The sequence below is a fragment of the Ixodes scapularis genome, unplaced genomic scaffold, assembly GCF_016920785.2.
Source record: "Ixodes scapularis isolate PalLabHiFi unplaced genomic scaffold, ASM1692078v2 PGA_scaffold12__126_contigs__length_90152505, whole genome shotgun sequence".
Classification (NCBI taxonomy): Eukaryota; Metazoa; Arthropoda; class Arachnida; order Ixodida; family Ixodidae; genus Ixodes; species Ixodes scapularis.
The window spans coordinates 37,809,169-37,826,880 of record NW_024609838.1 but is presented as its reverse complement, the minus strand read 5'-3'; the positions used below and the strand labels follow the sequence as shown (position 1 = coordinate 37,826,880).

The 17,712-nt window shown below is 48.7% G+C and overlaps 1 protein-coding gene across 6 annotated transcripts in view; it reads left to right on the top strand.

The window, feature by feature from the left end:
* Positions 1-17,712, top strand: part of LOC8032277 (latrophilin Cirl) — a 395,876-nt gene that overhangs the window by 355,065 nt on the left and 23,099 nt on the right. For 3 of the 6 annotated variants that reach the window (XM_042289522.1, XM_042289525.1, XM_042289523.1), the window contains 4 exons: positions 1,621-1,767; positions 9,511-9,614; positions 10,829-11,020; positions 16,204-16,387. In XM_042289522.1, coding sequence (XP_042145456.1) covers positions 1,621-1,767; positions 9,511-9,614; positions 10,829-11,020; positions 16,204-16,387 — 627 coding nt within the window. Of the gene's footprint in view, positions 1-1,617; positions 1,768-9,510; positions 9,615-10,828; positions 11,021-16,203; positions 16,388-17,712 lie in introns of all 6 variants that reach the window. The other 3 variants (XM_042289521.1, XM_042289524.1, XM_040219432.3) reach the window with 1 other exon arrangement.

Below are 17,712 nucleotides of genomic sequence, written 5' to 3'. Positions count from 1 at the left end.
TCGCCCGAGGACTCAGCTTCTGCCACGCTGTCTGCTTTGGGGGCGAACGGAGTTTGCACTCTGTTTCACTTTAGGATGCAGCGCCGCGGACGATACGGGCCATCCCAGCCAATCCAGCTCTGGGAACTTGTCACGTGACTACGTGCTCCGCGCATCACTGCGTCCTTCCCGGAGGTCACGTGACGCCCATACGGCCTTGGATTGGCTGGGATGGCTCCTTATGTTCGCAGAGGTTCATTCTGAAGTGAAAGCCGAGTGTAGAGGGCGGTGAACGTTATCTCGCAGGGAGGGCACAGGAAAACAGAGGCGCGCAAACTACCTCCCTCATGATATACCTTTAATAAAGTTTTTCATACATACATACATCCATCTATCTCTCTGTTATACTTTTTCTTTCGTCTTTTTAAGGTAGAGCGCGTGGGATAGGCTGGTAGAGATCCAGCGGAGATTGCAAGATTCGATAGCAGGCGCAGGAAGGGATGGTTGGGGGGGGGGGGGGGGGGGGGGGGGAGGGACGAGGGGGGGCAAAGGATACTGCTTGGTTTTTTGACAATGGAGGGCAATGGATAATGACACGTCGTGTTTCAGAGCGTGTCCGGCGCCAGGTTATGTTGTTGTTGCACGGGGCCGGAGTCGTTTCCGCATATCGGCGTGGTAGCCTCCCCACCACCGCACGTACTATGTATGGGGGAGAAGATAGTGATCTCGGCACCGCGTCCGACGGACCCCAATTTCTAAAAGAAAACGAGCGAGAGAAAAAAAAATGCTTAGCGAAGAATTGGTTTGTTTGTTGGACGTTTATGTTTTCGTTCGGTGGACGTGTTTGCCTGTGTGGGTGGAATGGCGAGGAACCGTCCGGACGCTGATTACTGCCCTTTGTTTTCGGGCGTGAGTCCGGTGCTGCTGCTGCTACGTATATCGGGTGAATATGGAAAGAAGGAAGGGCTCGGTACAAATTGACCGCGTAATCGTCTTTGGCGGTACAAAGAAGGCTACAAATGCTCGGGTGTGATGATGCGAATCGAATACTCATTCCAAACCGTATCTGCTTGTGGAAGGGACCTTCGTTTTATTAATGCGCTTAGAACGCGTCTTTGACTGGTGTGTCTAGCGTCCTGTTCCATCGACACAACAAAAGTGGTCCCGAGGTGCAACGAGTGACGTCGCAGAAACCGGTGCGTCATGTTGTCGGATCAGAGCCTCGCCTTGACCTCACGTTTGTGACGTGGAAAATGTAGTCACTTTGGCCTTGGTACCTTCGGGGCGTTGTCTTCACTCCCTCTTCCTCATTCAAGCGCAATGATGACACTGAACGAACACGGAATATTTGAGACGTAATGAGCCGTTAGTAGCACATCTGAGTCAGCGAACCCAATAGAATCTGTTAAACGTAATTTGTATTATCGCTGAAGTGCTGAGAAACGCATTTGTATAAAAAAACGGTACGCGTAGTCACGGCAACCCCCGATAACTGGGTACTCCCGGTTTTATTTTTTTTTGTGCGTTTGTGTCCTTGATCCACGATGTTTAATGAGCCACACGTATCCTACTTACACGTGTAACTCGCAGGTGCCGGCTGTAACTGTGTGTTGTTTACCTGCTTGTTTCTGTTCACAGCAGAACCAACGGAGGACTTATCCACGGTTTCTCTGGAGCTTCCCGGGTCCAGCGAGGAGTACTGTGCTCCGATCTACTCCAGGGAGCTCTACTGGAATTGGACTAGGGCCGGAAACACGGCGGTGCAGAAGTGCCCAGGGGGCGCCACTGGTAAGCTGTTCTCTCAGCGTTCTTCGCAAAATAATGATCTGGAACGATAAAAAAGAAACAGTAAGGAATCTTGTTGGAACTGTGGCAGCAGACACAAAGGTAGACTAGAAGGGGACGTGTGACGGATCGCACGGGCGAGAGCGCTCCCACGATTCAAGCCTACGGAACATCATAATCTGTATTCTGGCGGCAGCGCCTCCTTGCTGTAGACCTTTTTCACAAGGGCGCCGCCATCTTGAAATATCGTCACTTCCGGTATGGGCGAAAACATTGTTTTGCCGTCACCACGCCAGTAGAATGCATTTAGGAGATAAGCGTAACCGTAACCCATTCTCGTTTTGTCTCCCTCTATTTTTTTTACTATGTTTAGGTTGAAACGGTTTAATATTTTTTCGTCGTCCATACCGGATATGCCTACTCGGCAGTCGGGGGCGAGAGTAAGCGGAAAAGTTCTATACTTTATCCCACTATTTGCGCGCAACGTTACCCGAGGAGCAGAGGCCAGAGCGCAAACCGAGCAGTTGCACCCCCCCCCCCCCCCCCCCCCCCCCCAGGAGGAGGAGGAACTCTCCTCTTACCCGGACACTCGTTTGTGTATTCCAGACGTCGCTTTTGTCTCCCTCGGAGATTATTTTCTCACTCTACCTCCTGTGGCTTCCAGAGCGCTGCAAGCAACTAGCCAGATAGTGTATACACTCTTAAGAAAAAAGGAATGGTCTCAAAGGACTAAAGGCAGCATTTGGTCCTCTCAACTCCTATTTGCTCCCCCAAAAAGTCATCTGGTCCGAGCTAGGTACCGGGTGCAAATGCTAAGGACTAACTTCACTCGACCGGGACTAACTGAGAGGCGTGCGAGAGCAAAACAAGCCATTAATCCCCTTAAGACAGTGTGCATCTGTATGTCTTACTGCCCCAAACGCGCGAACAAGATGGCGACGTCTGCTGCGCCGCCGATAGCCAGCGTTAGCGACGCACTTATTGTCTCAGAACGCAGGGGGAGGTATCCACAGACAATCGTAGCATCAAGTATTGTAGGAGAGGGCATGTTTAAGGGTTCGAGACGGGCGGGTCGAGCATTTTATCACATCCTGTACAAGCATTGCTCGACCATTAAAAAAAAAAAGTTACGACTTAAAAAAAAAAAAAAATTTGCTTGTTTCGTTTTATTGAGAACCAAATTTCCTAAAAATGAACTCGTCTCTTCCGCTATGGCGCTGCTGTAACCTTACAGGCGGTACCGTGGTCATAGTGACACGTGAAGAATGAAACGTGTGACCTCTTTCATCCCCTAGCAGCTAGCGATCACCACCTTCTAGCCCACTATTGCCACAGCTCAAAGCACGAGATCCTGGTGGAGCCCGGAGACAGGGGTTTTGCCAGGAATTGAAATAGGGGTGGGGGGGCGTTGAGAATAGAGGAGTCGTTGCGAATTAAGGGGTGCCTTTGGAAAAACAAGGGGGGGGGGGGGTGTACAGGGTGAAACAAGGAGACGCCAGGCTCTTTAAATCGACCGGAAAATTTGTTTCTTTACCTATCGCGCTACGACTTTGTGCAGCGTTGCAAGCGGTCGCGACGCCAACTGCCGCCAACGAACGAGCAGACGACGCCGAGAGCCGGCCCTTTTTCAGACAAGGAACTGCAGTTCCTTGCTGTTACCGTGCCTGTCTTTTGTGTTTCTGCGACTGTCGCCGCCTGCGGAACGCGCGCCGCTTTTGAGTCGAATAGGTCGTCTGCTAAAAAAGCCTGCTCTCGGCGCCTTATGCTCGTTCGTTGGCGGCGTTTGTTGCGCCATCTCTTGTCTCCCGTGCGAAACGTCGCCGTGTTGTTTGCAGACCGGTGGCGTCGCTGCGCTTCCATAGGAGCTAAGCCTTTCTCTTTCTTTACTTTTTCCTCAGGTAAGTTCGCTCTTCCCAAACTTCACAAAACAAATGCACTATCTGTGGGCAACGCTGCACAAAGTCGTAGCGCGATAGGTTAAGAAACCGAATTTTCCGGTCGATTTAAAGAGCCTGCCGTCTCCTTGTTTCACCCTGTACAACCCCACCCCGCCCTAGCTATAGTGTAGGGAAATCACTGCCCGGAGAGTCGCCCTTATTTACATGCTCCTCTGAACAAAGATGAAGTATCGCAGCAAAAACCCGGTTTGATGTCACAAGTGTAAGACAGACGCGTATGGGGTACCCTACCCAACACTGCCTGAAATAATTAAGACCTGTGTACTACAATTGTGACGTCATCACCATGAGCTCGAGCGAAGAACGCAGATTGGATACGAGTGCTGCGTCAGTGTTCGGCTGGTCCTCGTGTCCAATGAACGCGTCGAAGGACGCTCGGGCTCAATTGCTGAGCTGGCGCCATTCGTTCCATGGAGGCAGAGAGGAGCGTGTCCGCAGGCCTTGATTATTCTTGGTGGTGTTTCCCCGCCTGAATAGGACACTTTAATGTGCAGGCATGTGAAGCTCTCTGACCCGTAAGAGTCAAGGACTCGCAACGTGCGTGCGTATAATACACTCTGCCTTCTCGTTTGCGTTAGCTAATGTCGTCTGTTTTCGCGACAAAAAGACAAAACCAGAAAACAGCGTTAATCTCTGCCAGAGCCGATGCTTGACTTGGGTCATTACAGCACTTTAGTCAAGAGACGAGAAAACACACACACACAAACACGCGCGCGCGTTCTTTACTTCTCTTAACCCGAACAGAATCCTTAACGTCGCCGTACAAACGTGATCCACAGCTGCCCATTTTCGGCCGCCATTTTTTTGGCCCTCTACACACTAACGAAATTCATTGTTTACTTTTGCTAGACGTCCTGTTTTTTGGACATCGTACGACAACTAAAAGACAACACGCACATACACACACACAGATATTCGTGCTTTCCGGAGCCTCCAAAAGAAGAAAAAGGACCAAAAACGGTGGCGACGACCAGAGAATAACGACCTAATAAAGAGAGATTAATGAATGGCGATAATGAAGGCAATTATTTGGGAGTCTTGCGGTTCTTTTTTATTACTATTATTTTACGCTTTCTCCCTCGCATTTAGGCCAGATCGTAAGGACGAAGAAAAGAAAAGGGGAAGGAGGGCCGGGGGGGGGGGGGGGGGGGTTGACAAGAGGTACTTGAGCGGCGGCGGTGAAGGCATTCTCGGAGGCTGATTAAAACTTCAAGAAGCGGCCGCTGAATATTTCATTGTTCGCGAACCGGTCGTGTCCTCAGCCTTTCTCCCGAGGCTGCAGCCGGGGTCGAATTAGCCGCTCCGCTGGACGGCGATATTGGAGGCCTTACGTCATTGTGTCCCCGTAATTACACATCTCGATTTCAACAAACGCCGCCGGGGTGCGTGCGTGTGTGTGTATAGTATGATATATTGGCTCTGGTTGGAAGGGAAAGCACCCAGGGTGGGGGCGTTGCTCCTTTTAGCGAAGGCGTCATTGCCGCCGCGGTGCCGCCACGTTGGCAGGACCTGATTGGTTTGCTTAACCCTTACGAGGTTCTTGTGGTCTGCGGGGTTGCGAAAGTTTTGCCGTCTTTATGCACCTGGGGCGCTGAAGGGTGCGCGCGACAACTAAGGGCCTCGATCAAATACCTTCTAAATAAAGAGGCCTTAGTGCTGCTATGTCATCCTAAGAAGGCCAGCGCGTGCACGGCGTGGAGCACGAGTTCTGTAGCAGCGTGGGAGGCGATGGCATTTATTTGGCGAGCACGATTACCACCCGAACGCTGACGTCCCGTAGCACTCACGTTCAATGCGTACTCCACGCTGGCCTCCGAGTAGTGACGTTTTAAATTCATCACTAAGGCCTTGTTGTCTGGGAAGTGTGGCCTTGATGCTGCACAGAGTTGACGATCCCTCTGCTAAAGTACCGATGCATGTGACCCTGACCGCATGGAGATTTGTGAGAATAGAAACCGTGGTTTATATTCCATCCTGACGCCCTTTGCAATACTTTGGTCGGGTGTTCTTTTGTAGCAGGGTCACACGGTTGCCTAAAATATGAAGCCACATTTTACGCAATTAACGTATTCGTTCACCGGATGTTCTTTTTTATATTATTACTGAGGATGGTACTATCGAAAGCAATATGAACGTGAACGCGTCTCCGCTTGTCGCCGCCGAGGCGCTTTCATGCCTCATATTGTTTCCGATAGTACACTTATTCGTGAACATTATACAGAAAAATGGTACTACATCACATACGGGCCAAACGACACCACTGTGTTTATTTATATTTCTTCGTGTGTTTCGATATAGCGAACAGTTTGTTACTCGTATTATAAATTTGTATCCGTAAATTGTTATCAGGCTTTCGTCTGGATTCAATTTATATCTGGCGGTGTGACATACTATAACCAATTGGAAAGCGGTAGCGTCCCGTGTTTTTTTTCTGTTGTTTTTTTTTTCGTAAGAGTGCGACGCATTTACGTTTTACATAAACGAACTGTTTCCGGGGCAGACTAATGGATCTTAAAAGCAGTAAACATCTCGACTAATACAGCAACATATTTACACTGTGTGCATGTTTCAAAATGCCGGAAAGGTCTCCTGGTGTAGCACGGCAGAGAAACGCCCAACTTTACACAAGCTTCGCAATGTTGGGGCCAAACTTGTGCCTAATATACGACCTTGCTCAAAGGCGTCAATTAATGGCAGAGGACTTTTGTCTGGCGTTCCTGATGCTTTTCTCTGGCTCGTCCCATCATTGCGAAAGCGCTAGGCTTGAGCCGAAGATGCCACGCGTGACCGAAAGGACAAGCAGTGAAGCCCAACTCTGGCTCTTCTTTGGCAAAGTTAGGGCCAAAACACCCGGACTCTAACCAAAAAAAGAAAAACGTATAGTTCGGCTTTACATTGGCTTCCTTGGGCTCTTAAAGACCCTGAATTTCAAGACAAAACTCGAATTTTGGCCAAAGAAACTGTGCTGGTTGGAACGTTGAGCTTTTTGGTAAAATGACCACACATGATCGAACGAGATAAATACAATCGTCAAAAACCTGCTTCATTTTATTTGGCTGATTTAAAGTTTATTCGTCTCTGGGGCTATATCGAGCTGCAGGTGGGCATACGCATTGCGCAACGCTGTTAACACAATTCGACTTTTTTTTTTAATTTTAATTTACGATTTAAAGTCCAAAATTGAAACAACTGGTGTGGCGGGAAGGTTTCATTGCTCTTTCTTTATGGGCATTAACAATGACACCCACATTTTTTTTTCTTCTTTTTGTTATGTGTAATTACTAATTGGTGGGGCGAGTATTTCCAGCTTCGCGTATGCTAGACCCTCACGATCGACAAGAGTACTGGAAAATTTCCAGTTGTAAGGCCGTACCCTAAAAGGTTTTTGAGAATGGGAAATTTTAAGTACAACTCTCCACTCGTGTCGTCCGCAAACCTCATTCTTTATATTCATAAAAAAAAAAGTAACGGCAAAAAACAATTAAAACAATTCGAGTGCATCTACACAAAACGAGTAATAATTCAAACGTTGATGTAAAACAAGAAACCAAGCGGACAGGAAGAGCACTTCTTGATTAAATCCGCGAGTCCGCTGAAAATTAATAAGCGAAAGTTGGAAACACGCGGCACCTGATACCCCGGCCCTCGGCGAAACGCAGACAAGTGCCACGCCCCTACCGCCGCGCCCAAAGCATTTACGAGCGCGGGCTACGACGGATGTTTGAGTTGCGAACGGCGCGTTGTAACGGGCACAACCCCTTTCTAGTCGGACATGGACGCGGGCCGAACACTTTGTCACGAGATTCAAATATAAAGAGCGCGTAGTGGAGTTGTATACTCCCCAACCACGCTCGTTGTATACACGCACTGGAGTGTGTGCCGGGACTTGGAGCACATCGCTTCACTTCGCAAAAAATATTCCCGACCCACGTTTCGAAAATGTCATCTAGACCACTTTGATTTCGCGGACTGTAGGCCAATATATCTGGAACTAGTTGAGGTATATAGAGGACCCATAATTAGCGGTGCAAAACACGAGCGTTTTGTTCGATCCCCCTCCCCTTTCCCGCAACGCACACACAAGTTTTGAAATCCCCCCTGATCCAAATAAATAAAAAAATAACTTTTCCAGGTGGACCAAAGTCTTCTGACAGTTTCACGTCGCTCAAACGTCAGAAGCTCGTAAAAACATCAACAAAAACGTCAATGTTTTTATGTGTTTTGTTTTTAATTCTTTCCGGAAGAGCACGTACGCACTCGCCGGAACTAGTGCCCAAAAATAAACGAGTCGAACGGAAGACGTCACCGCGCTGCCTTCTTCCGGGCTGCCCGAACGTCGCCCGAACGTCGGAACGTGTCAACGAGGGACCGGAACTCAAGACGCCCGGGACATGACTCGAATAATCAGGGCCCGCGTAATTGATGTCACGCTAATAATAGACTCCGCCCCGTCAGATTGCAAGCGCAGCACCGCGCGAGCACCGCGTCCCGACTCAGAGATGGACCGAAGCGAACGCTGTGAACCAGCTTTAGCCAATCAGCGCATTTGGGGCGCGGCGCCGGTCGGACTAATGAACCAATCGGGAACTGGGGAACGCGGCGCGTCACCGCTTGCCTTCAGTCAGACGTCAGAATCAGTGGGAATCACGCGTGGGAAAGCTTCGTTGCGGTCCATCTCGAATGCTGAAACGATTCTGCTGAGGCTGCTCTTGGAGGGTTTTAGTTGGGCGTTCCAAGTGATAACCGTTTGTCCGCCGGCGCATTTTGCCGGAACGATATACGAAAATCGTATTCACACCGCTCACGCGTCAGACATGTGTAGGAATCCTGCTTGTTTCATCCATGTATGCTCCGAAACATTTCTGCAGACTGTACTTTGTGTGATAAATTGGCAGGGAGACGGCGGCTTAAAAACTTTCTTTTGTTATCAACGACGACGCGTCTGCTTTTGGGGTGTGAAATACCTTCCTTCGTTGGTGTGGTCGTTCTAGTTGTCGTGGGCAGTCGAGTGTCTTCTCTCGGTGTATACGTGCTCGACCGCTCGCGGGTCATATTTTGCATCGTGTGTTGCATTGACCGTTTTCGTTGTTGGTGATCTGAGACGGGTTGTACTTGTTGCGGCATTGTGGCGGAAGCAGAGACGTGTGGAGCTCTTCGACGTAGATCGGCGGCCGAGATTGTTCATAAGCTTGAGAATTATGCATATGTCACATCCACCAACTTAGGAGTGCCAGTAAAGACAATCGAGTTCGGCCATTACAAACTGCTGCAGTCAATTTCATTTTTTTGTGTGTGTGTGTGTGGTTAGGTATTTGTCGTTAGAGTACAACCCACGGTCGAAGCGTAGCCTGCGCTCGCACCTGTGTTATTTATACTTTGCCATTTTGCGTGCATGATTTGGTGACGAGTCCTGATCTATTATGTACCCATTTCGTATTCCTTCCCGCCTTAACCACTACCCTGGAATTGGCTGTATTTTCCAAAGAAGTAAATAAATTAAAAAAAAATCAAATAAATCAACGAAGTGTCAGCGAGCCACAGCCCACGTCTTGCAGGAGCGTCGGCCGCTCAAATGCTCGGTGTCGTCCGCTTGACGGAACGACGGCATCCGTGCTACATTAATCAAAATAAAACTCAACAAATAAAAAATAATAAAGGAACGCGACCCGTTGCATAGCAGCGACCGGGCGGCGACGACCCCTCCAAAACGTCGCCCACGTGTCCCCGCGCGACAGAGGCGACCTACAACAGTTGACGACGTGTCCCTTCCCAACTCGCTCTCGCGCAGGTGTGGCGAAGTGGCGCTGCAGCCGCGGCGGACTGCGTTGGACACCGGACAAGCCCGACCTGCGCCTGTGCCGCTCGCTCTGGGTCGAGAACCTCCGAGAACGGGTGAGCTTAGGCCTAATGAATGCCTTCCCTCGCCCGAGACCTTATCGGATCCTCGCATCTCCCTGCAATCATCCTCAATTGGTCCGCCCCTCCCCCGGATTTCTCCTCCAACCCTTTCTTTTTCTTCTTTTTTCATCTCCGTTTACTCCTAGGTTGATAGCAGGGTGGAAGTCATAGGTGCTTGTTGGACCAATCGTGCGTTCATCGTTCGCCGCGTGATCTCGCTGCCGTCCAACCCCACGCGTAGAGAGCGGGATCACGCGGTGAAAGGGAGGTGGTTGGTTGGTCCGCTGAGCCCGTAGCTCCCACCGTACTGTCTGCTTAAGAGGGAACGGCGTCCACTCGCCATCTTGCAGACTGCCCGAGGAAGGCCGTAGCGGCGTGGAGAGGGAGGAAGATTCATTACGGCATAAGCGGAGTGCTCGGCTCTTGTCCTTTTTTGATGATGGTCGCGGGACGAAACGCGAAGGTTCGAAGAACGGGGTAATAGAGAGAACGTTTTCTCGGTTTTTAGTTGTTGCTCCGTCTTTCTTTTTGCTCGTATATTATAGAGGCCTCCCGTCGTTCACACCGAGCAGACCATCGGTCAGCTGTGTCTGCGGACGCGAAACGAGTACTATCTTGTAGATGTCTTTGTTGGAGTTTGAAACAGCTTATGATAGTTACAACACGTCGAGATGAAGACGAACGACGCAGAGCTTGTCGCGAATACCCCGGTTCGCCCTGCATCTCGCTCTGTGTTTCACATTTTGTCAGACAACAAGCACGTTTTGCACAATGTTCTCCGGAGACTTGCGTTGTGGAGTTCGTGCCTTCACCTTGTGCAGGCACCAATGCAGTCGGTCTCACTCAAACGGAAACGTCAGAACAATCCTAAAGCCGCAGACGGCTCGTGCGTCATACAGAGACACGGTGTTTCGTTGCCGACAATACGGCATAATTTTCTGTGGAGGTGCCCTCTCGCGTGTTCGACGCAAGTTTTCTTCATGCGCATGTGCGCTTCGTACATGAGAGTTTTTGTATGACCAATGGGACGGTCACACAAGAAATGCCTCGGACAGTGTCTTCATACTGTATTTTGTGCGATGGATTAGCAACGTGACGGCGGCTTTAACGGACAGAGCACTTAAGATGGCAATCGCGATCGGGGTGTGGTCGAACCTTCCACGGGATCGAATGACCAAACTGGGTCTCCTGGCCACGTCCGGGCGCAGCTGGAGAGCGGCGAGTCCATCATCAGCGTGGCCATCGACCTGTCGCTGATGACCCAGACCAAGTCGCTGTTCAGCCAAGACGTCAAGCACATTGCTGCCATCGTCCAGCAGATGCTCTCCAAGGCGGTCAGCAGCATGGAGACCTTTCTGGACGCCTGGCATCGGGAACAGGTCTTCAAAGAGCTTCTAGACGTGAGTGTACTTCTTTTTTAAATCTTTTTTCCTTAAGTCTGACAGGTTGGAATGTCGTGGGTTGCTTAGCGTCAGACAATGTTCCTCCATCTGGTAAGGGGGCTTCTTTGAAAATTCTGAATTACTGCTTTTGTGATAACAAGCAAAACACTGCAAAAAAAAAAAAAAAAAAAAAAAAGAAATGAAAAAATCCGCTCATGTGTTTGAAAGTTGTCAACTGCTCCCCATCTTCACGTTTTGTTTGCTGTGTTAAGTCACCGCGACAATGTTAACAAGTATGGCAGCAAATCGTGAGGCTGTGCAATGTGTTTTACGTTTTCAAGTCACTACGGTGAACGTGCCTGACGAGCACATTTGTTTGAAAGAACGTGCCGACCGCAAAGCTTCTCACTACCTTCAAAAATGCGTACGCTTCTCTTATCTGGAATCCTTAGCGTGGCCGAGAACCTCGCGCTGCGATCCGGAACACCGCCCCTTTTTTGTCGTCTTCCCGACCTCACTAGACTCGATCGCAACGTGTTTTAAAATGCCGCGATAATCCGCAAACAACCCGTGTCTCGATAACTCCAGATTATCCTCCAAACGCTTCCAGTTCTGTCCCACGAGCGACCTGTTCGCTGAAGCGCGACGAACCGGCCCAAACACGCCCCGAACTACGGCGCTGACTCACGCAGCACGTCGTCGCGCACGCCTCGTGTACGTTATACACACTAAAAGCACCCGGTATACGTTACGGTACACCGGTTCCGTCGCACCTATTAATCACCAGACGCGCTCCCTGGGTGTAACCTCCGTCGCGATGATTGCTTATGGCAGTATCGCCTTTTTTTTCCCTCCCTTCCTTCTTGTTCTTTTTGTGTCTTCTTCTACTTGGTCCTCTGTGCTCCACGTGTGCTGAGTCACGGTGTGCTGCGAGGTGTGTATATGGACACTCGGGGGTCCCAGCTGGCGTTTCACGTCCCTACGGCTCTTTCGCGAAGCCCGGGGTACTCGTATACAGCTGGTGGACGCGTCGTTTGGCCTGGCCGCTGGGGCGTAAGACGCCCGGGCAGTTCGTTTCTGTGTACCGCCACGACACGCTGTGTCCCCTCCCCGACCTAAGTTCCGGCGCGAATAGCCCCCGCGCTAACGCGGCGGGAGGAATGGATCGCCTGACCGGCGGGAGTTGCGCTCATATCTCCGTGGGAGATTTGTGATAACGTATACGCGGGACATCGTCACGGCGGTTCTTGTTTGTGTCTATTTTTTGTATGTTCTTTTTTTTTTTTTAATAATCGGTGCTCTTAGTTTTTCGGGAAGGTTCGTTGTTGTGGTGCTTGTAACTCTTATTTTGGAACCGTTTCCTTGATGCCCATGCTATTCTATTGGCCTGTGCCGACAATGAAATGCGCATGCGCAATGATTCCCCTTGATCTGATAGCGATGTATGTTTGAACACTTACCCTACTATGTTTCAAATTAAGTCCGACCAGCTGATGTCCCTATCCAATGGAAGCGCTTGAGAGGCGCCAAAATATCCATCGTCACGCAGTCGTCCTCTTTGTACATTCGCTATCAACGCTTAAACCAATCACGCGCGAAAAGAAAAGCGAGGGATCATGGAGAATTTACTGTGCGTGATCGCGGTGTTCCGGGGCTACCAAACCAGCCCCACCTAGAATAATGAAAGCCTCCACATGGTCTGCTCTTCCTTCATGAAACGTTATCAGAGTCGGATCGCTCTAACTAGGCTACTGGGCCCGAGCCCGACATACGACGCGCTGATTGGACACGAGTCCCAGACGAACACTGACGCAGCACTCGTGACCAATCTCGGACCTTGATCGATCTAACTGTGATGACGCGTGCGGAGGCCCTCTGTCTAGGTGGTGTGGACAGTTACGTAGACAGGATTTTATTTCGGGAGGGGTTCAACGACATTCCCCCCCCCCCTTGCCTACTTGGACACTCATGCAAAAATTAGGGAGGCGCTGTTAAGATAAATCGGGTAAAGCTGCATTGTCATTTTTCAAAACGGATCCGCAGGGTTCATTTACAGGAATACGGGCGTTGTGGCTCACCGTTCGACTGTCGTCATAGTTCCGGCCCACTAATTTCAAAAGCTTTCTCACACCACACAACTTCTCCCGCTTTTTGAGGTAGCACTGCATTACCAACGCGTGAAGGTCAGACAAAACACAAATATAGCTATACTTTCGCAAAAAAAAGAGTAAGCAGCAAAAAAAAAAAATATCTAGACGTTGAAAATTTGGAGCAACCGACCACGCACAAACATACGGGCCCATATTTAAGGCGAAGATAATTCCGAGCAATCACAAAACTAAAATCTATTATCTATTAAAGGTTTTATTCGTGCTACAGAACCAGATGCCGAAGGAAAGAGAGTGTTATTTTTGCTAGGCCGCTTTATCTTGCAGCGTGGTCCAAATGCAGCAGCAGCACACCCTCGGGGTAGGGAGAAGTCATCACTCCGAACTTGTCGTTCCGTCACTCGGAGAAACGACATGACACACAACACAAAACTGCACGCCGAACGTGGAAAGGAACTTGACTACCCTTCCGCCTATGCGTAGTGAGAATATAAGGGCTTGTCTCTTCGGAGTTTCTGATGTTCCGTTCAACGAAAAGGTTAATCTAATAAGGAATCGCAACGGTCACCGCCTCGTCATACAAAGCAGAAAGCAAGACGGACTTTTTCACATCCGTGAGCGACGATTTTTGCAAAGTGAGCAGAACTTCGCGAAAAATGGGGAAATTTTAGACGTCCAATGCAAGAAAAAGAAACGTGAAGCGCCCGTCACGTCTGCGGTATACAGGCGGTTGCCCTATGTCCGGAGGCCCTATCTCAGAACGCCCATCGTCTCGACTTTGCTCTTAACAACGGTGGAAGCTGTGCGTTCGTTTTCTTCACTACGACGGTTGAAAACATAACTGACAGCGTCCACTGAGAATGAGCGACTGCCCGGTCTATACTTTGTTTCAGCTTAAGTCCAGACGCAGTCGATGCTACAAGCGCGAGCATGTGGCCCTGAACAGTGCTTGCACTGCACGAGCACGCCTGCTTGGCAGAGACGCTGAAAGCCCGGATCTCGGGGTTGTAGCACCGGCTGCGTCTGGACCCAAGCTGAAACGAAGTATAGCGGTTTTGAATGTTCACCGCGACATTAAAGTTCAAGCGGAGGACGTCCGGGACATCTTTTCCCGTGAATGCAGGCGGCTGCATTTTAATGTCTAGGCGCTTGGCATAAATGAGATGATAAAGAGAACCTGCAAATTGCTTTCTAACAGTTACCTTTTTATTCGCGGCAATGTCTAGTCGAAAGCACGTAATTCTGATGACAAAGGGTTGCGTGAGCGCAGCGACACCTGTTGCTTACAGTGCAATTTTTTTTTTTTTTTTGTTACAATTCATTTATTATTCCTTAGATTACTGACATCTTTTTATATTATTACCATGTGTGCGTTTTATTATGTTCCTTGAGTTTGATTTAACTATATATTTCAGTGAGGATAGTTTGTTTTACTTTGCCATGAAATTACAATCTTCACCCCACAAATGTTTCGAAATATCCGTTTTCTATAGATCCGAGATCAAGTTCCGCATCCCTACCCCACAAACAATTTTTCCGAAGGCATATAAGTTGGAGATGGTCCGCCGTTTCCCGTTGTTCCGTGTCTCGTGCAAAACCGACCGCGTGAGCAGGGGGGCGAGCTGGCCCCGTGCGTGTGTGTGTGTGTGGGAGGGGGGGGGGGGTAAGCTTTGGCATTTCGGGGGGGGGGGGGGGGGCGGGTTTCCATCCCCCAAACCCCCCCTCTGCCTACGCCACTGGGTGAGGACCAAACGCACAAAGACGACGATCACCGTGACCATGCACTTTTTCCGCTGGTTGATTGGCTTCATTCAGATCGTAGCGTTGGGGGCAATCGTACTTACGGTGAAACGGACTATAACAGGCAGGCCAGAGAAAAGTGTATGGGCGTGCGAATGTATAGTTTAGAACTGAATAGCGCTGCATCATCCATAACCTTCAGAATGATAAGAATGGTCGCCTTTATTTAGTGTTGAAGCTGGCGATGGCAGTGTGATGTTTTATTCAAAGCGATGTTCGCACACCCCTATACTTGGTTTCAGCTTGGGTCCAGGCGTAGCCGACGCTACGAGCTAAGGGGTCTGATGAAGCAGCGTTAAAAGCTCAAGTCACTAGGCCTTTTCTCTTTGTGGTTGAGCGATGATAGAACGCGTACGGAAACATGACGAACACCATGATGATGCGCTTTTGACGCTGTCTGATTGGTACCATCAGCTCTTAAGGTCAGCTGCGTCTGGACTTAACGTAAAATTATATTAAAAAAAAAAAGAGTAGCGTATTTTTGTTTTTTCCCCCTTTGCCTTCTTTAGGCTATCCTAGGCAATTGAGGACGTACGCGATATACGAACCGAATCGTGGGTTTCGTGTGCGTAGTAAAAAAAAACGGACAAAGCCGTAGTAAGCGTTTGAAAGATGGACCTCTTTCCGTCCCAGACTTCGATCACAGCACTTCAAAGTTCGTTATCGAAATAGGTGTGCCAATGGATCTGAAAACAATTTGCCGACACACCGCGAGTCGCGTGGAAACTACCAAACGAGGCAAGCTTCTAATTTCAACTTGAGAATCGTTTCTACTCTTTTTCTTAAGCTTGTACCGTTTTTCCACGACGATTTAATGTGCTTCAATCGAAACCAAAAACAAATAGTGCTTTCCCAGATACTGGGAATTTTGTTTAGTTTCTCGCTCGAAGGGACGAGGCGAACGGGGGTGCACTCGATATAGTTTGGTCCAAGGGAAGCCGGTTCGATTCCGAACTCCACATATCTGGCACCTTTCGTGGGGTATGTCTCGTCAAAAGAAGAAACTGGGTTACCCGATAGAGGTTTGTTGGTACCGCTTCTGGATCCCGGCGGCATCTCGCTACTGGAGTGAGCATGCTCGAAGTACGTGTGCTTCATACATGCTTTGAACATCTCTGCATACAATGTTTTTCTACGTACAATGTGACCGTCATACAAGTAATGAAATACTATCTTCAGACCGTCTGTCGTTTGGTCTATTGCCAGTCTGACCACGACTTTAAGGTACTCGTCTTTCGCCGATCGAGACAGCCGGACGCCTTCTATAAGTAATGTCAACCTGTCTGTTTGTAGGCCATCTCGGAGACCGCCAGCAACCTGCTGGAAGCCAAGCAGCGAGCGGCCTGGCACGACCTGAGCTCCGTCGACCAGAAGCAAGTTCTGACGATGCTGATGGCTGCGCTGGAAGAGAGTGCTTTGCTGTTGGCCGATTCGTTCTCCACAGAGTCGTTCTTTCCCGTCGTCAAATCCAACATACGTGAGTTATTGATCTTTTTTTAGTTTCTTTGATTTTTTTATTAATAATTTTAAATGTTTATACCCTTCGTACATTTCTGGGATGGGGTTATGCGTGCGAGGTGAGACATGTACATATTTGCTAAGAACCTTGGTATTGAAGCGAAAGAAAGACAACAGGTGTTTATGCCCAGTAGAACCCAGTTCAGTAAAAATCTGTTAAAAATGGCGTCTTGAAAACAAAACATACAACCCAGTTTTCCTATTACGACAATATATATGCGAATACATACACAGGGTGTTTTTTTATGCTTAACAGATTTGTTTAAAGAAAGCCGGGAAAGTTACACTTATGCCGCTTTTGGAGGTGAGTTATACGGCCAGGGGGACATATTGTAAGGGGCTAATCGTAACAACCTGTCGACTAATTAACTAAAATTTGTTAATTAACTTTTTCATTAATGAAAATAGTCATATGGTTCCAATTAGAAACTTCCTCAGCGTCATCGAAAACCACTAAATCAGTAATTTTCTGAAAGACTTTGAGCGCGTGAGAAGCGGAGTAGTGCACTGAAGTTACCACTCGTGGAGCAGGTACAAAGCTAGCGGTTGCGATAAGGCGCCCGCGCGATTTTTCCGTCTCTTATCTAGCCCCAGCCTTGTACCTGCTTCGCGAGTGGTAACTTTGGTACAATGCTAGGCTTGTCACGCGCCGAAAGTCTTCTGTGAAAATGACTGATTTAGTGGTTTTCGATGACGCTGAGCAAGTTTCTAAGTGGAACCATATGTCTATTTTCATTAATTGAAAAGTTAATTAACGAATTTTAATTGATTAGACGACTGATCGTTACGATTAGCCCCCTATAATGTGTCCCTCTGGCCGTATAACTCACCTCCACAAGCGGCATGAGTGTAACTTTCATGGCTTTTTTAAACAAATATGTTAAGCTTAAAAAATCCTGTATATATATATATATATATATATATATATATATATATATATATATATATATTACAATTTCTATTTATTTTATTGCATCTAGGTATAGTTCGCATCTATCTTTAAGATACAGACGATTACTCTGAAGCAGAAGCGTTACTAAAAAGAAGAGCTATAAAAGCTATTTGGTTAAAATATTATCTGCAGCCTCTCTCCAAAAGTGCAGTATATAGACCCTTTCGAAAATTGCCTTCTGCACGCTGCCATCTTTGTCTGCTCGGCCGTGCAACGCCGCCTGAGCGTACGTCCATTGCGCGGCATATCGTACGCTGCGCACCGACCGCAGCTCAGTGTCTAGGCCATTTTTTTTGCCCGGGTGATAAACGCTGGAAAAGTCTATACTGTCG